The following is a 21,855-nucleotide window of genomic DNA, read 5'->3' as shown; positions in this document are numbered from 1 at the left end:
AGGTCCCGCATTGCTGTGGCTCTGGTGCAGGCTGGTGGCTACAGCTCCAATTAGACCCCTAGCCTGGGAACTTCCATATGCTGCAAGAGCAGCCCAAGAAATGACAAAAAGACAAAAAAAAAAAAAAAAGTTTCTAGATGCGTTGAAGCAGAGGGCTGACCAGATTTTTTTTTTTTTTTTTAGATATTCATCATTCATGAAAAGATCAGTGATTAAAATAACTATTTCCCTAATACCTGTTAGACGTTTTTACAGGGGAGAGTCTTTAAGTAGGGCTGTACCTGCCAGTGCACAGTGCTCCTTTATCTCATAAGCCATGTAACAGTTCTTTTCATTTTCACAGGGAGCAAAGAGATGGTTCGAGTGATGCGGAAGAAGGGCATTGAGCATCACCCCAATTTTCGTGCCGTGAAACATGTCCCGTTTGACCAGTTTATACAGCTGGTTGCCCATGCTGGTTGTATGATTGGGAATAGCAGTTGCGGGGTACGGGAGGTCGGCGCTTTTGGAACACCTGTGATCAACCTAGGAACACGTCAGATTGGAAGAGAAACAGGTAGTTACCTTGGCTTCTATTTCCACTGACTAGGTTTCATATGTATGTATGAGGTCTTACAAGGTATGCATGCATCCGTGCCGGCATAGGTGTTCATCAGTAAGCGAGTGAGTGAGGTGACTGACCCATTCTAGCCTGAAATCTATAAAGAGCACACCATGATGATCAATTTTTTAAGGCTCGACTTACATCTTTATTGTCTTTGTGATTTCAGAGCCAAGAGTTTCTTAATTATGGCCTTTGATGGCTGTGTTTAAGAGAGAATGTGGTTGAATGGGTTGTAAGTCTACGAATGCAAGTCTTTCATTTTCTTGGGCCCAGGAGAGTCCCTGTAGTCAGCACTTCAGAGCATAGCGGTTCTAAGATGCCTCCTTAGTAACTAAAGTGTAAGTAGGATATTATTAATGAATTTCCTCACTGAGCTAGGTCCCCTTATTAACATTAATTCAAATTCTCCTGCTTTCTACCTGCAAATATATTTCTGTAGCTAGTGAAAAAATGTATATAGTTAATAGAAAAAGAACTGGACTGGAATCAGGAGATTAGTTCCAGCTCTGCTCTTTCTCCTCTTCTTCCTAATTGCCATCCTAACTTTCTGTTATCTTTGAACCTTCTTTCCCTTTGCTTCCCAGCGCAGTTCTTTGCTTCCTGCTTCGAAGAAAATAGAAGCCATTAGATAAAAATGCTTTCAACCTCATTAATTCATTCATTAAGAAAATACATAGAGGAGTTCCCGTTGTGGTGCAGTGGAAACGAATCTGACTAATATCCCTGAGGAGGCAGGTTCAATCCCTGACCTTGCTCCGTGGGTCAGAGATCCGGTATTGGCTGTGGGCTGTGGTATAGGTCGCAGATGTGGCTCAGATTCCACATGGCTGTGGCTGTGGTATAGGCTGGCAGCTGTGGCTCTGATTTGACCCCTAGCAGTACCTCTCTATAGCCACAGTGAAGACAGATGCCTTTTAAATTAATGAAGGTTGGAGTTCCCCTCGTGGCTCAGTGGTTAACAGATCCAACTAGGAACCCATGAGGTTGCGGGTTCGATCCCTGGCCTTGCTCAGTGGGTTAAGGATCCGGCGTTGCCATGAGCTGTGGTGTAGGTTGCAGACAAGGCTTGGATCTGGCGTTGCTATGGCTGTGGCGTAGGCCAGTGGCTACAGCTCCGATTGGACCCCTAGCCTGGGAACCTCCATATGCCGCGGGAGTGGCCCTACAAAAGGCAAAAAGACAAAAAAAAAAAAAAAAAAAGAAAGAAAGAAAGAAAGAAAACTGGTGTGCAATATCATTAAAGTCCAGAAAAGAAAGTGTTTCAGGGAGATGGTGTTGAATGCTGCTGAGAGTTCAGATAAGATGGGAACAGAGGACTGAACTCGGGATCTGGCACCGTGCTCTCCTATCAGAAGCCATCTGTGGCATTGCCGTGAACTGTGGTGTGGATCACAGACACGGCTTTGATCCTGCGTTGCTGTGGCTGTGGTGTAGGCTGGTGGCTACAGCTCTGATTAGACCCCTAGCGTGGGAACCTCCATGTGCTATGAGTGTGCTCCCCCCCCCCAAAAAAAAAAAAAGGAAGCAGCAACAGTCTGTATTTTCTGTCACCATGCTTAACAAACTCATGCCCCTACATCCTTTCCTTCTTACCTTCTTGTCTTTGGAGGGTGTGGGGTGTTGGGTCACCCCTGCCTGTCTGCTGCTCAGCCTCCCGCCTGTGTCCTAATCCCCCACCCCTCTTGCCTTTTTAAGCACCTATCAGCCGTCTTTTCTTTCTTCATCCTTTAGCCTCCTCATCATTTAAATTTGCCCAGGCTTCTGGTAGCTTAAAGACAAAACAATACCAAACAAACCTTGCCCTGACCCCACCACACCCTTGTCCAGCCATTAGCCTTCTGCTTTTGTCTTCTATAGCCAAGTCTTTTGAGAAACATGTCATTACTACTCCCTCACATTGGTCAGAAAATGTATGGAGACAAAGTGACTACATCAGCAGCCCACTGGCTCATTGACTAACTGAACAGCATGGCCTGACTGGCTGATCGAACCCCTGGCTGAGCAGATGGAAGGCAGGGCAGGTGGAAAGAGTGGATGGGCTGGGTGATCAGATGAGTGGCAAGTGGACAATGGGTTAATTACCTGGTTTATTTCAATAAACAAAAGCTGAATTGACTCTCTTTGGTGATAAAGGAACCTAGAGCCCTTCAATATTTGATAGACGGAAATCTTGCTGAGAGTGCTTTAAAAGATACAAAGAAAGTTCTCTCCTAGAAGACTTGTTTGAAATCTTCTGGATGTCAGGGCTAAATCTAAGTGCAACAGACTGCTAATTTCTGTATTTTTTGGTTTTCCCCACTTCTGAATCATTGTAATGGCACTGGATTTACCTAGGGGAGAATGTCCTGCATGTCCGGGATGCTGATACCCAAGACAAAATATTGCAAGCACTGCACCTTCAGTTTGGGAAACAGTACCCTTGGTGAGTGTATACTTTTTTTAAAAAGTGAGTTAGGGAGTTCCCGTTGTGGCTCAGTGGTTAATGAATCTGACTAGGAACCATGAGGTTGCGGGTTCGATCCCTGCCCTTGCTCAGTGGGTTAAGGATCCTGCGTTGCCGTGAGCTGTGGTGTAGATTGCAGACTTGGTTTGGATCTGGCATTTCTATGGCTGTGGCGCAGGCTGGCAGCTACATCTCCGATTGGACCCCTAGCCTGGGATACTCCATATGCCGCAGGAATGGCCCAAGAAATGGCAAAAAGACAAGTAATAATAATAATAAATAAAAAAGTGATTTACATAGTGGTGGGGGTGGGGGCGCCTCCATTATCCAGCTGTGATCACTGTCATTCCATATCCCTAGGGGTCCCTAGCTGCTGGTGAGACAGGGCTCACTAATATACCCCCTGTTATTCTACCAAGGGTTCCATTGGAGAATCATTTGTTTATCTCAGTTAATTTATAGCACTTCTGCTAGGAAGTACTGCTGTAGCCTACTCTGAATTTCTATAAATATTAAAAAGTAAAATAACTGAGTTTTTAAAGAAATAGTACAGTTTGGAGTTCTCGTCGTGGAAACGAATCTGACTAGGAACCATGAGTTGTAGGTTCAATCCCTGGCCTTACTCAGTGGGTTAAGGATCTGGCGTTGCCATGAGCTGTGGTATAGGTGGCAGATGCCGCTCAGATCTGGTGTTGCTATTGCTGTGGCTGTGGTGTAGGCCAGCAGCTGTAGCTCTGATTAGACCCCTAGCCTGGGAATGTCCATATGTCACAAGTGCGGCCCTAAAAAGCAAAAAAAAAAAAAAAAAAAAAAAAAAAAAAGGCACAGCATTTTAATTTAGATGGTCATCCTTTCTATTTCAAATTAAAGAGATTTTCTGGTATTTTAACACTTTTTTCTGAAAATAACTTTTTCCCCACAAAAGAAAAGAAACTAAAAAAGCAAAAAAAAAAAAAAAAAAAAAAAAAAATAGTACTGTCCCAAACTGTGAAATTTTCTGAAATTGGCTTAACAAAGATAATTTTTCTTTGATGAAACAGGCATTTTGTTAGTGGTATTTCCAGCTGGACATAGTTGTATTTCAATCAATAATGATATTAGAGGAGTTCCTTTCATGGTGCAGCGGAAACGAATTTGACTAGGAACCATGATGTTGTGGGTTTGATCCCTGGCCTCACATAGTGGGTTAGGGACCCGGCGTTGCTTTGAGCTGTGGTGTAGGTTGCAGAAGTAGCTTGGATCTGGTGTTGTTTTGGCTCTGGCGTAGGTTGGTGACTGCAGCTCTGATTGGATCCCTAGCCTGGGAGCTTCCATGTGCCTCAGGTGCAGCCCTGAAAAGATGAAAAAGCCAAAAAAAAAAAAAATGGTATTAGATACTCCATTGATAACATGAAGGTATTTAGTTACAGTGTTGTGGAAGAGATCCAGATGTTACTTTAAAAAGGAGACGGATAAATTACTTATTACGTACGTATTACCTAAAGTTTCAGATTCCATTAAAACCATGTCCTCAATATAATTTAATATGTACAGGAGATGCATTTAATTTAATTGACTTTTTGGATCTTGCAGTTCAAAGATATATGGGGATGGAAACGCTGTTCCAAGGATTTTGAAATTTCTCAAATCTATTGATCTTCAAGAGCCACTACAAAAGAAATTCTGTTTTCCTCCCGTGAAGGATAACATCTCCCAGGACATTGACCATATTCTTGAAACTCTAAGCGCCTTGGCTGTTGATCTTGGTGGGACAAACCTCCGAGTTGCCATAGTCAGCATGAAGGTAAAATAACTCCTAAGGCCTTAACTTTATATCCCATAGGAAAAGTTGATTTTTTTTTTTTTTTTAAGTGTGGTTGGAATGTAGAACCAGAAACTGATAAAAGAGCCTGTAATCCTTTGGCCACCGGAGTGATTTTTGGATCCATTTCAGTGGTTGCCTCACTATTTTACTAAGAACATTGTAAGGAGGAAAAGTCTCAGGGATTCCAAGGTAGTAGCCTTGAGTCAACTCTGGGGAACCCATTAGGTATCAGAGGAAGCATACGCCACCCAGGAGACGTGAAATTCTGTACTCGGTAACAGTTTGGAGCATGGAGTATGCTGCCTACTATCCCTGTCCAGGGCGGGGATCTGCAAATGGTGAAAGGAATTGCTTCTCCTCTAGAACATGATTTTAGTGGAGAACTGCCTACCTTCAGTCTCCTAACCAAATCATCACCATATGGACAGAGCCTCTCTAACACACCAAATTGTCCCTGTTCAAATGATCTCTGATGACTCAACAAGGAAGGATAAACCTCCCAGAAAAATCTTTGTTCGAAACCTTATAGGTATAAGAAGGCACAGGAGTCCATGAGAAATAGCAAGGGTTTTAAACAAAACAAGGTTGTTGAAATCCAATCGAAGCAAAACAAAACATGATTTTATCTGGTGAAGCCCAAAGTCCTCCTTTAGAAACACTTTTTAAAAAGTCGGAGTAGGGAGCTCCCTGGTGACAGAGCAGCTAGGGACTTGGTGGTGTCACTGTTGTGGCTCGAATTACTGCTGTGGCATGGGTTCGATCCCTGGCCTGGGAACTTCCACATGCTGGTGGCGTAACCCTAAATAAATGAATAGATATTCCTAATAGAATATTTTCTCAACATGAACATGACGTATATTCCGTATCAGTGGCCAGCACGCTCTGGGGTGGCATTTCTAGAAGCATTCCCATTAAAATCAAGAGGAAAAGATGGATTTTTCTGCAACATTATTTAACTTAATTCTCAAAGTTATAAAGGGGGTAACGCAAGGAACAGACAGAAATGGCACTTGTGGACGGGGTAAAACAAAGTACATTATTTATGGACAATATGAATAAACCAACAAGCTTATAGAATTAATAAAACAATGGGGAGTTCCCGTCATGGCGCAGTGGTTAACGAATCCGGCTAGGAACCATGAGGTTTGGGGTTTGATCCCTGCCTCACTCAGTGGGTTAAGGATCCAGCATTGCCATGAGCTGTGGTGTAGGTCACAGACGTGGCTCGGATCTGGCGTTGCTGTTGCTGTGGTGTAGGTTGGCAACTACAGCTCTGATTCAACCCCTAGCCTGGGAACCTCCATATGCCTCAGGTGTGGCCCTAAAAAGCAAAAAAGAAAAAAAAAGAAAATACACACACACACCCAGCTCCAGCCCATACTAATTAGATGCTGGCCAGGTGATTCTGGTGCACAGTGAAGGCTGAGAAGCACAATAGGTTTATTTTTAATGACAGTCATTAGTGAGCTTTAACCCCTGTAAGTGGATAAAAATCCGTTAATAATAGAAGAATGGAAAAAGATCCTGTTGAGAACAACAACAATCTAAACCAGAAAACCATGTAATATTGATAAAGAAAATTAGAAAACTACTATAAAATATAAAGACTTGAAGAATATCCTGGGAGTTCCATTGTGCCTCAGTAGTTAATGAGCCCAAATAGTATCCATGAGGACGCGGGATCAATCCCTGGCCTCACTCAGTGGGTTAAGGACCCAGCATTGTCTCGAGCTGTGGTGTAGGTCGCAGACTCAGTTTGGATCCTGAGTTGCTGTGGCTGAGGTGTAGGCTGGTGGCTACAGCTCGGATTAGACTCCTAGCCTGGAAACCTTTGTATGCTGCGGGTATGGCCCTAAAAAGACCGAAAAAAAAGAAAGAAAGAAAGAAAAATATCCTGGATGGGAATGCTTGTCAGCACTTTTAAAGTCAGTTGTAAGTTTAGCATAATTTCTGTCAACATTTCACTGAGGTTTATTTATTTATTTACTTTATTTTCCTTACACTGTACCTGCAGCGTATGGATGTTCCCAGGCTAGGGGTTGACTCAGAACTGCAGCTGCCAGCATATGCCACAGCCACAGCAATGGGGGACCCTTAACCCAGAGTGAGGCCAGGGATCGAACCCATATCCTCACAGACACTATGTCAGGTTCTTAACCCTCTAAGCTACAACAGGAACTCCTCAGTGAGGTTTTTCAAAGCTGAACAATGTACTGAAACTTACTGAAATAATGCAAGAAGAGCAAAGGAAAAAATTTAAAAGCAAGAATAATTGGGACTATCCCTGATTGGTATTAAAACGTATCACAGAGCCCAGTAATTTAAACATCATAGTATATACCTTTATTGGCTTCATTATGGGATAAGCTTAACGATTAAAGCTTAACGACTGAGAATATTTATTTGATTGCTTCAGTATATAAACAAAGACATTTTGTCAACCTAAAAGAGTAAAATATGACTTTTTAATGAAGATTCAGGTGAGCCAACACTGACCTTATGCTTAAGAGAGGGGCACATCTGGGTGGCTGTGGAGTTGTCACTGCTTCAACGGCCATATGCCAGCCTGGCTTCCCAGGAAACGACGTGGGTGTGTCCCAGGGCTGGCCCAAGCCAGACAGTGTCCCCCTTGCCTAGCAGTCATCTAAATCAGCAGCACTGTCCTAGAGCAATGTCTGATCGACCTTGAAGAAGGGCAAAAGAGTCACCGTCTGCTTCTTAGCTAAGACCAGTGAGACACATCTGGTTTTCTCTTTTAGGGTGAAATAGTTAAGAAGTATACGCAGTTCAATCCTAAAACCTATGAGGAGAGGATTAATTTAATTCTACAGATGTGTGTAGAAGCCGCAGCAGAAGCTGTCAAACTGAACTGCCGGATTTTGGGAGTAGGTGAGATTGTGAATCCCACATCCAAGCAATGTTCATTTTAATGCACAAAGTTTGCTGAGCTGTGATGCGTGACGGAACGTGCAGTCACTGTGTGTGTAGGTGGCTCCAGGTCCTGGAGCGGGGCCTTCCTGGGACCCCAGGGAGCACTATGGGAGAAGCAATGATGGCACTATCTGTCTAGGGGGAGCTCCAGGTTTAGCTCAGAACCGCCTCCGTTTCCTTGCAGGCCCTGGTAATGTTTTTCTTAGGAGATCTGGGCTGAATTCATTTATGTTGCAAGCCCAGAAAGTCGGCACACTTTTCTAAGGTGGCTCATTGGAATTATTTTCCTTGTGTTTGTGGTGGAGCTCAGGCATTTCCACAGGCGGCCGGGTAAATCCTCGGGAAGGAATTGTGCTGCATTCCACCAAACTGATTCAAGAATGGAACTCTGTGGATCTCAGGACCCCCCTGTCTGACACTTTGCATCTCCCCGTGTGGGTAGACAACGACGGCAACTGTGCTGCTTTGGCAGAAAGGAAATTTGGCCAAGGAAAGGGCCTGGAGAACTTCGTGACGCTTATCACAGGCACAGGTAAGAGGAGTAGAAGGCTGCCTCAGGAGCTCGAGGGTGTGCACCACTCAGCCAGGCAGTTGACACGTCTGCTTTCACGTCTGCTTTCGCTTTGGCTTGAGTAGAGCCTGAAAGTGAGAGCTGAGGGCCCGCCCAGTTCCTGGAGCCACCTACACACACAGAGCTTGTGCTTGACTCTGTGCCGCATCTGCGGTCTTCTAAATTCCCAGGAACTTGTCAGAGCTATTCAAGGCCCCCATTCCCCAAAGCTTCTCATTTCTTGGCTTTTTTCAATTTTTTTTTCCACGTTTTATTTATTTATTTATTTATATTTTTTTGGTCTTTTTGCCTTTTCTAGGGCCGCACCCGCAGCATATGGAGGTTCCCAGGCTAGGGCGCGAATTGGAGCTGTAGCCTCCGGCCTATACCACAGCCACAGCAACTCGGGATCCATCCGAGCTGCATCTGCGCTGCATGTCCAGCTGCTTCCGCAACCTACACCACAGCTCCCGGCAACACCAGATCCTTAACCCACTGAGTGAGGCCAGGAGTGGAACCCGCAACCTTATGGTTCCTAGTCAGATTTGTCAACCACTAAGCCATGACGAGAACTCCACGTTTTAATTTTTTTATTAAAGTACAGTTGATTTACAGTGTTGTGCTGATTTCTGCTTATAGAGCAAAGAGACCCAGTCACACATATACATACAGGCTCTTTCTTATATTATCTTCCTTTATGATCTATGCCAAGAGACTGGATATAGTTCTCCGTGCTACACAGTAGGACCTCATTGCTTATCTATTCTTTTTTTTTTTTTTGGCTTTTCTAGGGCCGCTCCTGCGGCATATGGAGTTCCCAGGCCAGGGGTCTAATCAGAGCTGTAGCCACCGGCCTATGCCAGAGCCACAGCAATGCGGGATCCATCCGACCTGAATCTGTGCCCTGTGTCCAGCTGCTTCTGCAACCTACACCACAGCTCACGGCAATGCCAGATCGTTAACCTACTGAGCAAGGCCAGGGATTGAACCCACAACCTCATGGTTCCTAGTCGGATTCATTTACCACTGCACCACGACAGGAACTCCTCATTGCTTATCTATTCTAAGTGTAATCGTTTGCATCTATTACAAATGATTACACTTAGTTTCTTTTTTTTTTTTTTTTTTTTTTTTTTTGGTTGTTGTTGTTGTTATTGTTGCTATTTCTTGGGCCGCTCCCGCGGCATATGGAGGTTCCCAGGCTAGGGGTTGAATCGGAGCTGCAGCCACCAGCCTACGCCAGAGCCACAGCAACGCGGGATCCGAGCCGCGTCTGCAACCTACACCACAGCTCACAGCTCACGGCAACGCCGGATCGTTAACCCACTGAGCAAGGGCAGGAACCGAACCCGCAACCTCATGGTTCCTAGTCAGATTCGTTAACCACTGTGCCACAACGGGAACTCCTACACTTAGTTTCTATTACAAACTCCCTGTCCATCCCACTCCCTCCCTTCCCCCCCTTGGCAGCCACAGTCTGTTCTCTCTGTCTCTGAGTCTCTTAATGTTTTGCAGCTTCTCATTTCTCATTCCCCAGCTTTTCCTCCCACTCCCTTTGGTTAATACGTCATTTGCCCCAACTGTGGTCCAATGCCCTGGCAGCAGAGACCAAGAAATATACTTTGCTTTGAAATGTTTTTGACACGCTGTGGTAAATGGAATGACTGGCTTACAGGACCTGCTCTCCCCAGTATTCTGTGATAGTCTATATGGGAAAAGAATCTGAAAAAGAATGGATTGTGGATAACTGAATCACTTCATGGTATGCAGAAATGATCACAATACGGTAAATCAACACTACTTCAATAAAACTTTAAAAAATGAAAAAAATACATTTAAAAATGTTTCTGACAAGTGGCCCCTGGGTAGCTCCCTCTGCTCTCAGAGAGTTCAGAGGTGGGTGAGAGAAAGGCAAGCCCTCAGAGCTGGCCCTCCAAGAACTACCGCAGTCTTTGAGAATAGGGTTTAGTATTGGCATCTGTATTGGGCATGGAGTCTGATGTTCAAAGCCACTGCCAAGCTGAGGATGAGGGTAGCGGTGATGGGACCAGAAAATGCCAGAAATCTCCTATTAAGATTCAGCTGTTTTTTTCCTAATTAGTCCCTTGGTCATGGTAAACTTTCTCAGAGTTGCAAAAAAAGTTGATTCTGCCAGTTTATTCACTGCTTTGGTGGAAGGATGGACTTTTGGGGTTCTCTACTCTGCCCCTTTTGCTAATATCCCAATTTTTAAAATTTCTCAAATGAATTTATCACGTCTGTAGTTGTATAATGACCATAACAATCCAATTCCACAGGATTTCCATCCCATAACCCACGCACATCCCCCCACCCCACAAATTGTCTCCTCCAGAGACCATAAGTTTTTCAGTGTCTGTGAGTCAGCATCTGTTCTGCAAAGAAGTTCAGTCTGTCTTTTTTTTCGTATTCCACAAGTCAGTGAAAGCATTTGATGTCAGTGTCTCATTGTATGGCTGACTTCACTTAGCATGATAATTTCTAGGTCCATCCATGTTGCTAAAAATGCCAGTATTTTGTTCCTTTTAATGGCTGAGTAATATTCCGTTGTGTATATGTACCACATCTTCTTGATCCACTCCTCTGTCAATGGACATTTAGGTTGTTTCCATGTCTCAGCTATTGCAAATAGTGCTGCAATGAACATCGGAGTACATGTGTCTTTGCGAGTCATGGTTTTCTCTGGATAGAAGCCCAGGAGTGGGATTGCTGGATCAAATGGTAATTCCATTTTTAGTTTTCTGAGGAATATCCATACTCTTTTCCACAGTGGTTGCACCAATTTACATTCCCACCAACAGCGTAATAGAGTTCCCTTTTCTCCATACCCTCTCCAGCACTTATTGTTTGTAGACTTTTTGATGATGGCCATTCTGGCTGGTGTAAGGTGGTACCTCAGAGTGGTTTTGATTTGGATTTCTCTAATCATGAGTGATGTTGAGCATCTTTTCATGTGTTTTTTGGCCATGTGTATGTCTGCCTTGGAGAATTGTCTGTTTAGATCTTCTGCCCATTTTTGGATGGGGTTGTTTGTTTTTTTGGTATGGAGCAGCAGAAGGTGTTTATAAATTTTGGAGATTAATCCCTTGTCAGTTGATTCACTTGCAAAGATTTTCTCCCATTCTGTGGGTTGTCTTTTCGTTTTGTTTAGGGTTTCCTTTGCTGTGCAGAAACTTTGAAGTTTGATTAGGTCCCATTTGTGTATTTTTTATTGTCCATTTTTATTTTATTTTGTCTTTTTTTGCCATTTCTTGGGCCGCTCCCGCGGCATATGGAGGTTCCCAGGCTAGGGGTCGAATCGGAGCTGTAGCCACCGGCCTACACCAGAGCCACAGCAACGTGGGATCCGAGCCATGCCTGCGACCTACACCGAAGCTCACGGCAACGCCAGATCCTTAACCCACTGAGCAAGGGCAGGGATCGAACCCCCAACCTCATGGTTCCTAGTCAGATTCGTTAACCACTGCGCCATGACGGGAACTCCCCATTTTGTTTTTTAACGGAGGAAACAGATTCATCTAGTAAGTGTATGAGGCAGCACCTGATCCCATGTGTGCCTGACTTCAAAACTTGTTTGCTCTTAAACTCCATGTATACTGCCTCCCTCCACGAAGCTCATGCACTTGTCTTAGGTTCATGGCAATTTTAGCAAGCTTGGATATCATTTCCTAGTTCAGAGAGTAATAACCTGCAAATTATAGGGGCTGGTGTTAGGGAGTAGGTGCCACAAGAAGTAAGAGATGGCGGGACAGGAGGTCCCATTGTGGTGCAGTGAAAATGAATCTGACTAGGAACCATGATGTTGTGGGTTCGATCCCTGGCCTTGCTTAGTGGGTTAAGGATCCGGCGTTGCTGTGAGCTGTGGTGTAGGCCAGCAGCTGTAACTCTGATTTGACCCCTAGCCTGAGAACCTCCATATGCCAAAGGTGTGGCCCTATAAAGAAAAAGAAAAAAAAAAAAAAAAGAGAGAGAGAGATGGCAGGACAATTCCAAAATGTAGAGCCTGTTAAGGCAAAATGCCCTTTACTCTTTAGTAATGCCTCAACTCCATAACAAAAGATAGTCATTGATATTCATAATTATAGAATCATAGTTTGTTTTTTGTTTTTGTTTTTGTTTTTGTTTTGGCTGTGCTTGTGGCATGCAGAACTTCCTGGGCCAGGGATCAAACTCAGCCACCATATCGGCGACAAGAGTCCCAGTAATGGCAACACCAGATCCTTAACCTACTGAGCCACAAGGGAACTCCTGAATCACAGATTTTTAGACATGATGGTATTAAGTAGAAGCAAAACTGTATTTTGTATTCTCTAAGAAAAGAAGTGATACATAAGACCTTTTAGATTGTCTTTAGTTTCCCCCAAAAGCAGAGCCTGAGACAGGGATTTCGGTGGGGGTATTTTATTTTGGAGGTGATCCTGAGAGGCAGCAGCGAGGAAGTGGGAAGAGTGAAACAGAGCAGGAGAGACATCGGAGGATGCATTATCAAAATTGCCTTTAAGGTACTGGGGGTTCACGCAAACCAGAACCTCCCAGGAAGCCTGCCCAGTACCATCCAGAGTTATCTACTTAATCTGCTGGCTCCAGCCTCTCTTTGGTTGAGGGTTACCTCTGGGCAGTGTGCTTGCATGGCTGTCAAGCTCGTACCTATGTGTTGGAGAAGACTTTGGTGAGAACGGCAGCCGTGTGTGCCTGAGGTGGTACCCTGCCGTCGCGAGGGGAGTCTGAGCTTGCAGGGACTGTCTGCCACAGTCATGGCAGACATGAGCCCATAGCGAGCCAAGCAGATACAGGGCATCGGAAGACCAGCTAAAATTATTTCCATCCAAAATGGGAGTTCCCGTCGTGGTTCAGTGGTTAATGAATCCGACCAGGAACCATGGGGTTGCAGGTTTGATCCCTGGCCTGGCTCAGTGGGTTAAGGATCTGGCGTTGCCATGAACTGTGGTGTAGGTCGCAGACACGGCTCGGATCCTAAGTTGCTGTGGCTGTGGTGTAGCCCTGTGGCTACAGCTCCGATTCGACCCCTAGCCTGGGAACCTCCATATGCCATGGGAATGGCCCTAGAAAAGGCAAAAAAAAAAAAAAAAAAGATTCCGGATAATGTTCTGGTTCTTAGTGCATTTCAGCTGTCTAGGAAAGTAGACACTCCACAGAACCTTACATCCCAAAGCCTTGTAAGCGGAGGAGGCATTGCCACAGCAGTTTTTTGTTTCAGGTGCAGAGCCACCTCAGTGATTGTCATCTCTCCCTGTAGGAATTGGCGGAGGGATCATCCATCAGCATGAACTGATCCACGGAAGCTCCTTCTGTGCTGCAGAGCTCGGCCACATTGTGGTGTCCCTGGATGGCCCTGACTGTTCCTGTGGGAGCCACGGGTGTATTGAAGCCTATGCCTCTGGAATGGCCTTGCAGAGGGAAGCCAAAAAGCTACACGACGGTCAGTTTCTTTCAGCTGAGGAATTCAATCCCAAGTACTTCCCAGTACATGTGCCAAAGAGAGCGGATGGCTCAAGTCAGAACTTGCAACCTTTTCACTCCCTAGAGGAAAAGCGGGGTTCCCTCATACTGCAGCTCAGAGACTTCTTGGACCTGACCTGTATTAACACTCGTAGTCTCCAGCAGTGAAGGTGGACTGGGGTCTTGAGCTTCAGGACAGCAGGGGAGATTTCTTTGTTTTTTGTTATTATTTTTTTGCCTTTCAGAGTTGCACTCGTGGCATATGAAGGTTCCCGGGCTAGGGGTCGAATCAGAGCTACAGCTGCCGGCCTACACCACAGCCACAGCAACATGGGATCCATGTTGGGAACCTACACCACAGCTCACAGCAACGCCAGATCCTTGACCCCCTGAGCAAGGCTGGGGTCAAACCCGTATCCTCATGGATGCTAGTCGGGTTCATTAGCTGAGCCACGATGGGAATTCCAAGATTTCTTTCATTTTTGTTGTCTTGGCCCGTAGCACAGGTTGGGTGAGTCCTTAATACAGATTTTGATGGAGAATTAAATGGATGACAGTTTTTGAACTCTGAGAGATGGATTCATTACAGCTATTTCTGGATATGTTAGAAAAGTCAGGATGTAGGTTAGTCCAGGGCAAGAGGGAGTCATTTAATGTCATTACAACATGATGTGTCAAGTGCAGTGAGAATGATGGCCAGGAAACTTAGATCCATGTAGGAAGGACACCAGTGTTCCCTCCCCACCCTCTCCATACAGGGAAGGGAGCATTAGGGGGCATCCTGGGATTTGAGAGTCAGAGGGTAAATGGAATTAGCGAGGCAAAGGTGGATGAGCAAGAGAGCACTTCCAAGCCCAGGAAACAGTGGTGTTGGTGCATAAAGGGTAAGGCTGGGTATAGTGCAGCTAGAAGTAAGCCAGGACCAGCAGCTAATGGAGTAGCTGCTGAAAATTTTTAGGGAAGACACAGATCAGAATTTTATTTTATTTTTGTCTTTTTGCCATTTCTCGGGCCAATTCCACAGCATATGGAGGTTCCCAGGCTAGGGGTCAAATTGGAGCTGTAGCTGCTGGCCTATGCCACAGCCACAGCAATGTGGGATCTGAGCCGCATCTGCAACCTACACAACAGCTCACAGCAATGCCAGATCCTTAACGCACTGAGCCAGGCCAGGGATTGAACCCGCAACCTCATGGTTCTTAGTCGGATTCATTAACCACTGAGCCACGACGGGAACTCCCACAGATCGGAATTTTAGACTCTTCACCAAACTGTAACCTGTGTTTTCTGGTGCCAAAATGGTAGCTGAGTGGAGGATGGCTTTTAATGACATTGCTAGCATGACTTGCAATTTTCTGAAAGTGCTCCCTTTGGATAACTTTGGGGTTGGGAACATTTGTGGAGGAACTGAGTTTGGCAGGTGGTGGCTGGGAACCAGGGGGACATCCAGGTGGTAATGGATAGGAGGCAGCTGGCTGCAGGGGGCTGCTGCTCGGGAGAGGTGAGTGGGCCCATGGTGGGGATGTGGAATCCTTGGCATTGAGGTGGTCATTCAGCCTGTGAATGAGACTTGGAGGGAGACAAGAGTTAAGAGTGGCATCCTCTGAAACATCAGCAGGGCAGGGAGGAAAACCAGGAAAGGGTAAAGTCACAGGAGCCAAAAAGGGAGTGTTTCAGGGAGACAGTAGTCAGCAGTGTTAAGTGCTAAGTAAGAGAAAACCAGAACAGGTCATTGGCTTTGACCATGAGAAAAGACATCATTTGAAACCCTGAAAACACTGAATTTTTTTTTTTTTTTTTTTGCTTTTTAGGGCCGCACTGGCAGCATATGGAGGTTCCCACGCTAGGCGTCAAATCGGAGCTGTAGCAGCCACAGCCACAGCCACTTGGGAACCGAGCCTCATCTGCAATCTACATCACAGCTCATGGCAATGCCGGATCCTTAACCCCCTGAGCAAGGCCTGCATCCTCATGGTTCCTAGTCGGATTCCTTTGCACTGTGCCACAACAGGAACTCCCCAGTGGTGATTTTTAACCTTTCTTTTATCCTCACCCCTGCTAAGAAGCCTGAACGATTAGACACTTTTTCCTAATCATTCTACCCCATGATACTATAATACCACAGATATGTTGTTTATCCGTTTATGAACTGTCTGTCCGAAAAGGCTAAGAATTTTTTTGCCTCCAAGAACCAACTTTCACCCCCCACCCCCCCTTGGGGGTGAATGCATGTCTGAAAGAAGTTCAGTCAAGGAGTTCCTGTCTGACTAGTAACCATGAGGTTGCGGGTTCGATCCCTGGCCTTGCTCAGTGGGTTAAGGATCCGGTGTTGCTGTGAGCTATGGTGTAGGTCACAGATGGGGCTCAGATCCCGCGTTGCTGTGGCCCTGGTGTAGGCCAGTGGCTACAGCTCCCATTAGACTCCTAGTCTGGGAACTCCACATGCCGCAAGAGCGGCCCTAGAAAAGACAAAAAAAAAAAAAAAAAAAAGTTCAGTCAAGTAGTGGGAACAGGAGCCTAACAACCCTGAGTTAGAAGAGGGAGGAGGCATGGAACCTGTGAGCACATACAGATGGAAAGGAGACGGGGAAATGGAATTGAGGGTTGAGAACGCAGGAGAGGGAAGGGTGGTGGAGAAAGGCTCAGGAGGGGAAAGAGATGAGCGGCAAAGCCTGGGTGGAGGGTGCAAGAGGGGGAAGCAGCGAGGCTGTGCAAACACAGACCTGTTTGCAAGCAGGTGCAGAAAAGGAGGGGCGTTCCTGCCTGCAGGTATCCTTTATCTGAGAGGTCAGAAATAGCGAAATCTTTTGGTTGTGGAGGCGGGGGTAGAAGGTTTGAGGAGATGAAGGCTGAGAAGGGGCAGTGAGTGGGAATGGTGGGAGAGAGAGTGGTCAGAGCAGCTGTGAGGGATCCTGGACGATAGGAGACCACCGCGTGGTATCTAGGTACCCTCTGCTTGGTTGGAATCATCTCCCATCAGTAACAGCAGCTTGATCTGGGTTGGTAACTGGCAGAGTGAGGGGCAGAAAGGCAGAGACTGTAGATAGCAGAGATTATCTACCGTTCATTTAGCATTTACTGTGGCCAGCACTTAACTGAGTTCTTGATGTCATTTTCTCATTTAATCCCTAAAAGAATCCCGCAAGGGTAGTATAATATTACCCCGGCCTTCGAAGTGTGTGGAGGGGACGTGACATGGACAGGGTAGTGCGGCCAGTGGTGGCAGAGCTGGCAGCTGAACCAGGTCTTAAGCACTGCTGCACCTTCCTGCCCTGTTGGACCCTGGCAAGTAATGCAGCTTCACCTTGGGACAGATAAGGAGGGAGATGACGGCAGAGGAGTTCCAGTAATTTGGGATTTGAAAAAACGCTTCAAAACTCTGTTTCATACGGAAGAGAGGAGTGAGGGAGGCTCTGGTCCAAGTTGAGGGTTTTGCCGTTAGGCAGCAAGAGGGCAGCAGAGGCCTGTGGCAAAGGTACGTGGATGGGAGGGCTCGCTACCCACAGGCACAGTTGTGAGCTTGGCCTCCCCACAGGGCGGCCACAGAATGACGGCTGCTTCTCACTTCTGCTTAAACAGAAGACCAGCTCTTGGTGGAAGGGATGTCCGTGCCCAAAGACGAAGCTGTGGGCGCGCTCCATCTCATCCAAGCTGCGAAACTTGGCAATGCGAAGGCCCAGAGCATCTTGAGGACAGGTGAGCATGCAGCACTGGGCAGCTCTGGTGAGCGGCTCGGGGTTGGGGGGGAGCCCTTAGATGCCCAGCTGCCCTCAGGACCAGTGCTCTGGAATGTCTGTCCGAAAGTAATTTCTCTTTCTTCTTTTTTTGCATTTTAGGGCTACACCGGCATATGGAGGTTCCCAGGCTAGGGATCGAATCAGAGCTACAGCTGCTGGCCGACACCACAGCCACAACAGTGCGGGATCCGAGCCGTGTCTGTGACCTACACCACAGCTCATGGCAATGCCGGATCCTTAACCCACTGAGCGAGGTCAGGGATTGAACCCGAATCCTCATGGATCCTAGGCGGGATGGTTAACTGCTGAGCCATAAAGGGAACTTGCAGTAATTTCCTTACTTACTGAGACAAGCAAAAGTCTAGAGCCATACCACCCTGAACGCGCCCAATCCCATCTGATCCCTGAAGCTGAGCAGGGTCGAGCCTGGTTAATTTTGGATGGGAGACAAACAAAAGGAATTGCATTGAAGGTATTCAGCAGCATTGCCTTTTAAAAATTTTATTTACTTATTTAAAAGTATATTGATTTACAATGTTGTGCCAATTTCTGCTATACAGCAAAGTGACTCATTCATACATATGTATACACACATACACATTCTTTAAGGGAAAAAAAATACTATTTTCCATCATGGTCTATCCCAAGAGCTCTCATGGCAGGACACATGAGTTCCCAGGGAGGTGTGGGCTCCTCAGGTGGCGCTCAGTTGCAAGGCTGTCCACCTTGGCAATCTCTGGGGGGACTCTTTGTTTTTGTTTTACGACTGTGCAAAAACTACTTGTTCATTTTCTGGGAATTTAGAGAAATAGAGAAGAGTGAGAAAAAGTATCTTTTGGCTTTACCATTTAGAGATATCAACTATTAACATTTCCTTCCAATCGGTTTTTTTTTTTAACATAGATCACATAGTATAGTACATAAATAGTTTTTTACCCAGCTTTTTTCATTTCAAAGTATCCCATGACCATCTTTTCATCTTAAGGATAAGTCATAAATAGCTTTAGAAGTACAGCTTCTAAGGTAATGCAAACGAACTGTTCCTGGCTGGTGCTCTTTTCACTTCCTCTTTGACTTTTTTCTTTCTTTTTTTTTTTTTTTTAATGGCTGCAGCCACAGCATATGAAAGATGCAATGTGGGATCCTTTAACCTACTGTGCCAGGCCAGGGATTGAACTCATGCCTCCACAGCAACCTGAGCTGCTGCAGTCAAAGTCTTAACCTACTGCACCACAATGCAAACTTCCCTGTCGGGCTTTTAATTTGGCTCTCTCCTAGATTTTTTTTTTTTGTGCTTTTTAGGGCTGCACTTGCAGCATATGGAGGTTCCCAGGAATAGGGGTTGAATCGGAACTACAGCTGCCAGCCTACACCAGGGCCGCAGCAATGCGAGATCTGAGCCGCATCTGTGACCTACACCACAGCTCATGGCAATGCCAGATCCTTTACCCACTGGGCAAGGCCAGGGGTCGAACCTGCAACCTCATGGTTCCTAGTCGGATTTGTTTCCACTGGGCCATGGCAGGAACTCCTAGAAACTTTTTTTTTTTTGCTCTGCCAGGGATTGACCCCATGCCACAGCAGCTCCCCAAGCTGCTGCAGTGACATCACCAGATTCTCAACCCACGGCACCCAAAAGGACCTCCACAACTCATTGTAATTTTTGTTTTCCTGTAGCTGGAACAGCTTTAGGTCTGGGGGTTGTGAACATCCTCCACACCATGAATCCCTCCCTTGTGATCCTCTCTGGAGTCCTAGCCAGTCACTACATCCACACTGTCAAAGATGTCATCCGCCAGCAAGCCCTGTCCTCGGTTCAGGACGTGGACGTGGTGGTTTCGGATTTGGTGGAACCCGCCCTGCTTGGCGCCGCCAGCATGGTCCTGGACTACACAACACGCAGGATCTACTAGGCTTCCCGGCAGTGGACATGGACCGAGACTCAAGAGCTCCTTGGCGGAATCAGGTTGTCTTCTAGATGAGCATTTCTTAAAAAAGCAAATTTGGTACTTAGATTTGTTATTTGGCAGGTGACTTTGGCAGGGATGTTGTTGCTTTTAGTCTCCTTTTCCAAAGTCCCTCTCTTCCCAACCCCCATTTTTGTAGCTGCTGCTCTTTCTGGGGTCCTTTCAGCTCAAACCTTGGAAGGACCAGTCACCATCTTCTGTACCAAAAGGACCTGCAACAGTAGATGAGGAAGCCTTAGGACGCTGCTTTCCAGATGTAGTGCTTAGACCTACAGGCCTTGCTGGGGTGTGACCTTGATACCAGCGTTTGGCTCATTAATCCTTCTTCCTCTGACCCTAAATTCAGGACACATAAATGGATCGAGTCAGGGAACAGAAGGAAATCGCATCATGAAAGGCTTATGTAAACTTTGTAAAGACCGTTTTATCAAGGTATTTTTTTTTTTTTACAGTGCACCATTTGAAAAGCTTTGACATACGTACATACCTGTAAAACCATGACCACAATTAAGACTCAGATGAACTCTTCCACCCCCACGTGATACCTGTCGAAAGATGTTATTTGCTAGTACTCTTGCAGAACCTTGAGCAACTTTAGACCAGGGATCTGAGTTACAGTGGCCTTATTGACCTTGTCCTTACCTTCTTAAGGACAGCTGAGAAGCCACTAAGACTTAGAGCCTCTGAAAGATTAGCCTTCCCAGGAGTTGCCACTGTCACGCAGTGGGTTAAGAATCTGACTGCAGCAGCTTGGGTCTCTGTGGAGGTGCAGGTTTGATCCCTGGCCAGTCACAGTGGGTTAAAGGATCTGGAGTTGCCATACCTGTCGCTTGGATTCAGTCCTTGGCCCTGGAACTTCCATATGCCACAGGTACAGCCATTTAAAAAAAAAAAAAAAAAAAAAAGATTAACCATCCCCAAAGAATCTTTGCTCCTGAAAAATAGACACCTATCTCTTCAATAGCTTCTCATACTATGTGGAATGTGACCCTAGCGTGTTGATTAAAGCCGTGTTTGTTGTGTGTCAGACCTAGAGGCCACATCTGTGAATCTGGATTCTGGCTAAGTGAGATTCCATGCTCGCACTGGTGTCAAGTTACAAAAGCCAAGGTGCTTGCTATAAATATCAACCTGGAAGAAATACTAATAGCCACCATTTCTTAAGTGCCTACTGTGTGCCAGGCTCTGAACTTGGTGCTTCATATACATTATTCTAAATTCTTACAATGAATAAGGCAGGTGTTTTTAATTCCCATTTTATAGAACCCCAAACTAAGTTTTTAAGTGGCACGCCGAAAGCCATGTGGCTAGTCTGAGACACCGTTTGATCTGGGGTCCCTCTGTGCTTTTTCTGCTACGCCACACAACCTCTACTCATATCAAAAATTTTCAAAGTGCAAATATATTCAGATTTACTCCAGGCTACCAAAAGCTTTCACAAGAATATCTCATTAGCAGATGAAGTGTTTTATCCCTGACACCATCTCTCAGTGGTGAAGTGAATCATATTTCTGTAGGATGTGGAAATTTTGCCAGTGCCGTATTTGGTCTAGTGACAGATTTTTATGGGTACTTTTTGATGATGTAAAAAAGCATATGCATATGTTTTCCAGATTGTTATTTTAGGAAAACCTGAAGGTTTCTATAACACATTGTTTCAGTGTTAGCATATAAAACAATCAAGATTGCATTTGAAGTATTTCCTTCCTGGTGGGTTAATGTGAAAAGATAGGTTGATTGACTCCTACAACTCTATCAACTCTGATCATCTCCAGGACCTGGTTATGGTTGAAACATTCCACGTCGATTCCTGGGAAGGAAGCTATCTGGCTTGGCTTCTCAGTGTCTGGCGCAAGTTGGTGTACTGTGAAGGGGCATTAGTCATTGTGTTGTGTAGACAGTTGTGTTGCTACCAAGTTTCACACCAAATATTTGGAAGAATGGTATTGAATCTAAAGCCAAATCTTAGTTTTTATTAAATTCGTGGAAAGGCTAATATATTCCAACATAATTATTACATATAATTAAGTGATCACATCTTAATTTATTTTAATGTACATATGTTACTATTCTGAGCCACATTCTAAAGAAAAAATAAATGTCTTTCCTTGTGGAAATTCCGACATTTTTGTATTTTGTTTTTGTTCTTAATTAACTCATTAGCTAAAAGCATTTCCCTTCCCCGGAGGGATTTATTTGTTGCGCTGCTTACTTTTTGAAGGTCATGTAACTTCTGTAAGGCATTTAATATGAACAACTCCCCCCAAAAAACCTTTGATCATAGAAAGCATGGGTATATAACTTTAAAATATATATATATATTGCAAAATGATCACCACCC

At 45.4% G+C, this 21,855-nt stretch overlaps 1 protein-coding gene across 14 annotated transcripts in view; it reads left to right on the top strand.

Annotated features, from left to right (window-relative positions):
- GNE (glucosamine (UDP-N-acetyl)-2-epimerase/N-acetylmannosamine kinase) overlaps positions 1-21,637 on the top strand; it is a 66,991-nt gene extending 45,354 nt beyond the window's left edge. For 3 of the 14 annotated variants that reach the window (NM_001435223.1, NM_001435224.1, NM_001167630.2), the window contains exons 5-12: positions 344-556; positions 2,939-3,026; positions 4,620-4,830; positions 7,611-7,740; positions 8,093-8,314; positions 13,608-13,790; positions 17,390-17,506; positions 19,225-21,637. In NM_001435223.1, coding sequence (NP_001422152.1) covers positions 344-556; positions 2,939-3,026; positions 4,620-4,830; positions 7,611-7,740; positions 8,093-8,314; positions 13,608-13,790; positions 17,390-17,506; positions 19,225-19,460 — 1,400 coding nt within the window. In that variant the 3' untranslated portion in view covers positions 19,461-21,637. Of the gene's footprint in view, positions 1-343; positions 557-2,938; positions 3,027-4,619; positions 4,831-7,610; positions 7,741-8,092; positions 9,342-9,702; positions 10,163-13,381; positions 16,092-16,211; positions 17,507-17,801; positions 18,083-19,224 lie in introns of those variants that run through there. The other 11 variants (XR_014837177.1, XR_014837173.1, XR_014837170.1 and 8 more) reach the window with 10 other exon arrangements.
- The last annotated feature ends 218 nt before the right edge of the window (positions 21,638-21,855 follow it).

The sequence above is a fragment of the Sus scrofa genome, chromosome 1 (assembly GCF_054392235.1).
Source record: "Sus scrofa isolate SSC_HxYL_T2T_F1_AM1 chromosome 1, Sscrofa_HxYL_maternal_Yorkshire_Landrace_v2.0, whole genome shotgun sequence".
Taxonomy (NCBI): Eukaryota; Metazoa; Chordata; class Mammalia; order Artiodactyla; family Suidae; genus Sus; species Sus scrofa.
This window is presented reverse-complemented; position numbering and strand designations above follow the sequence as displayed.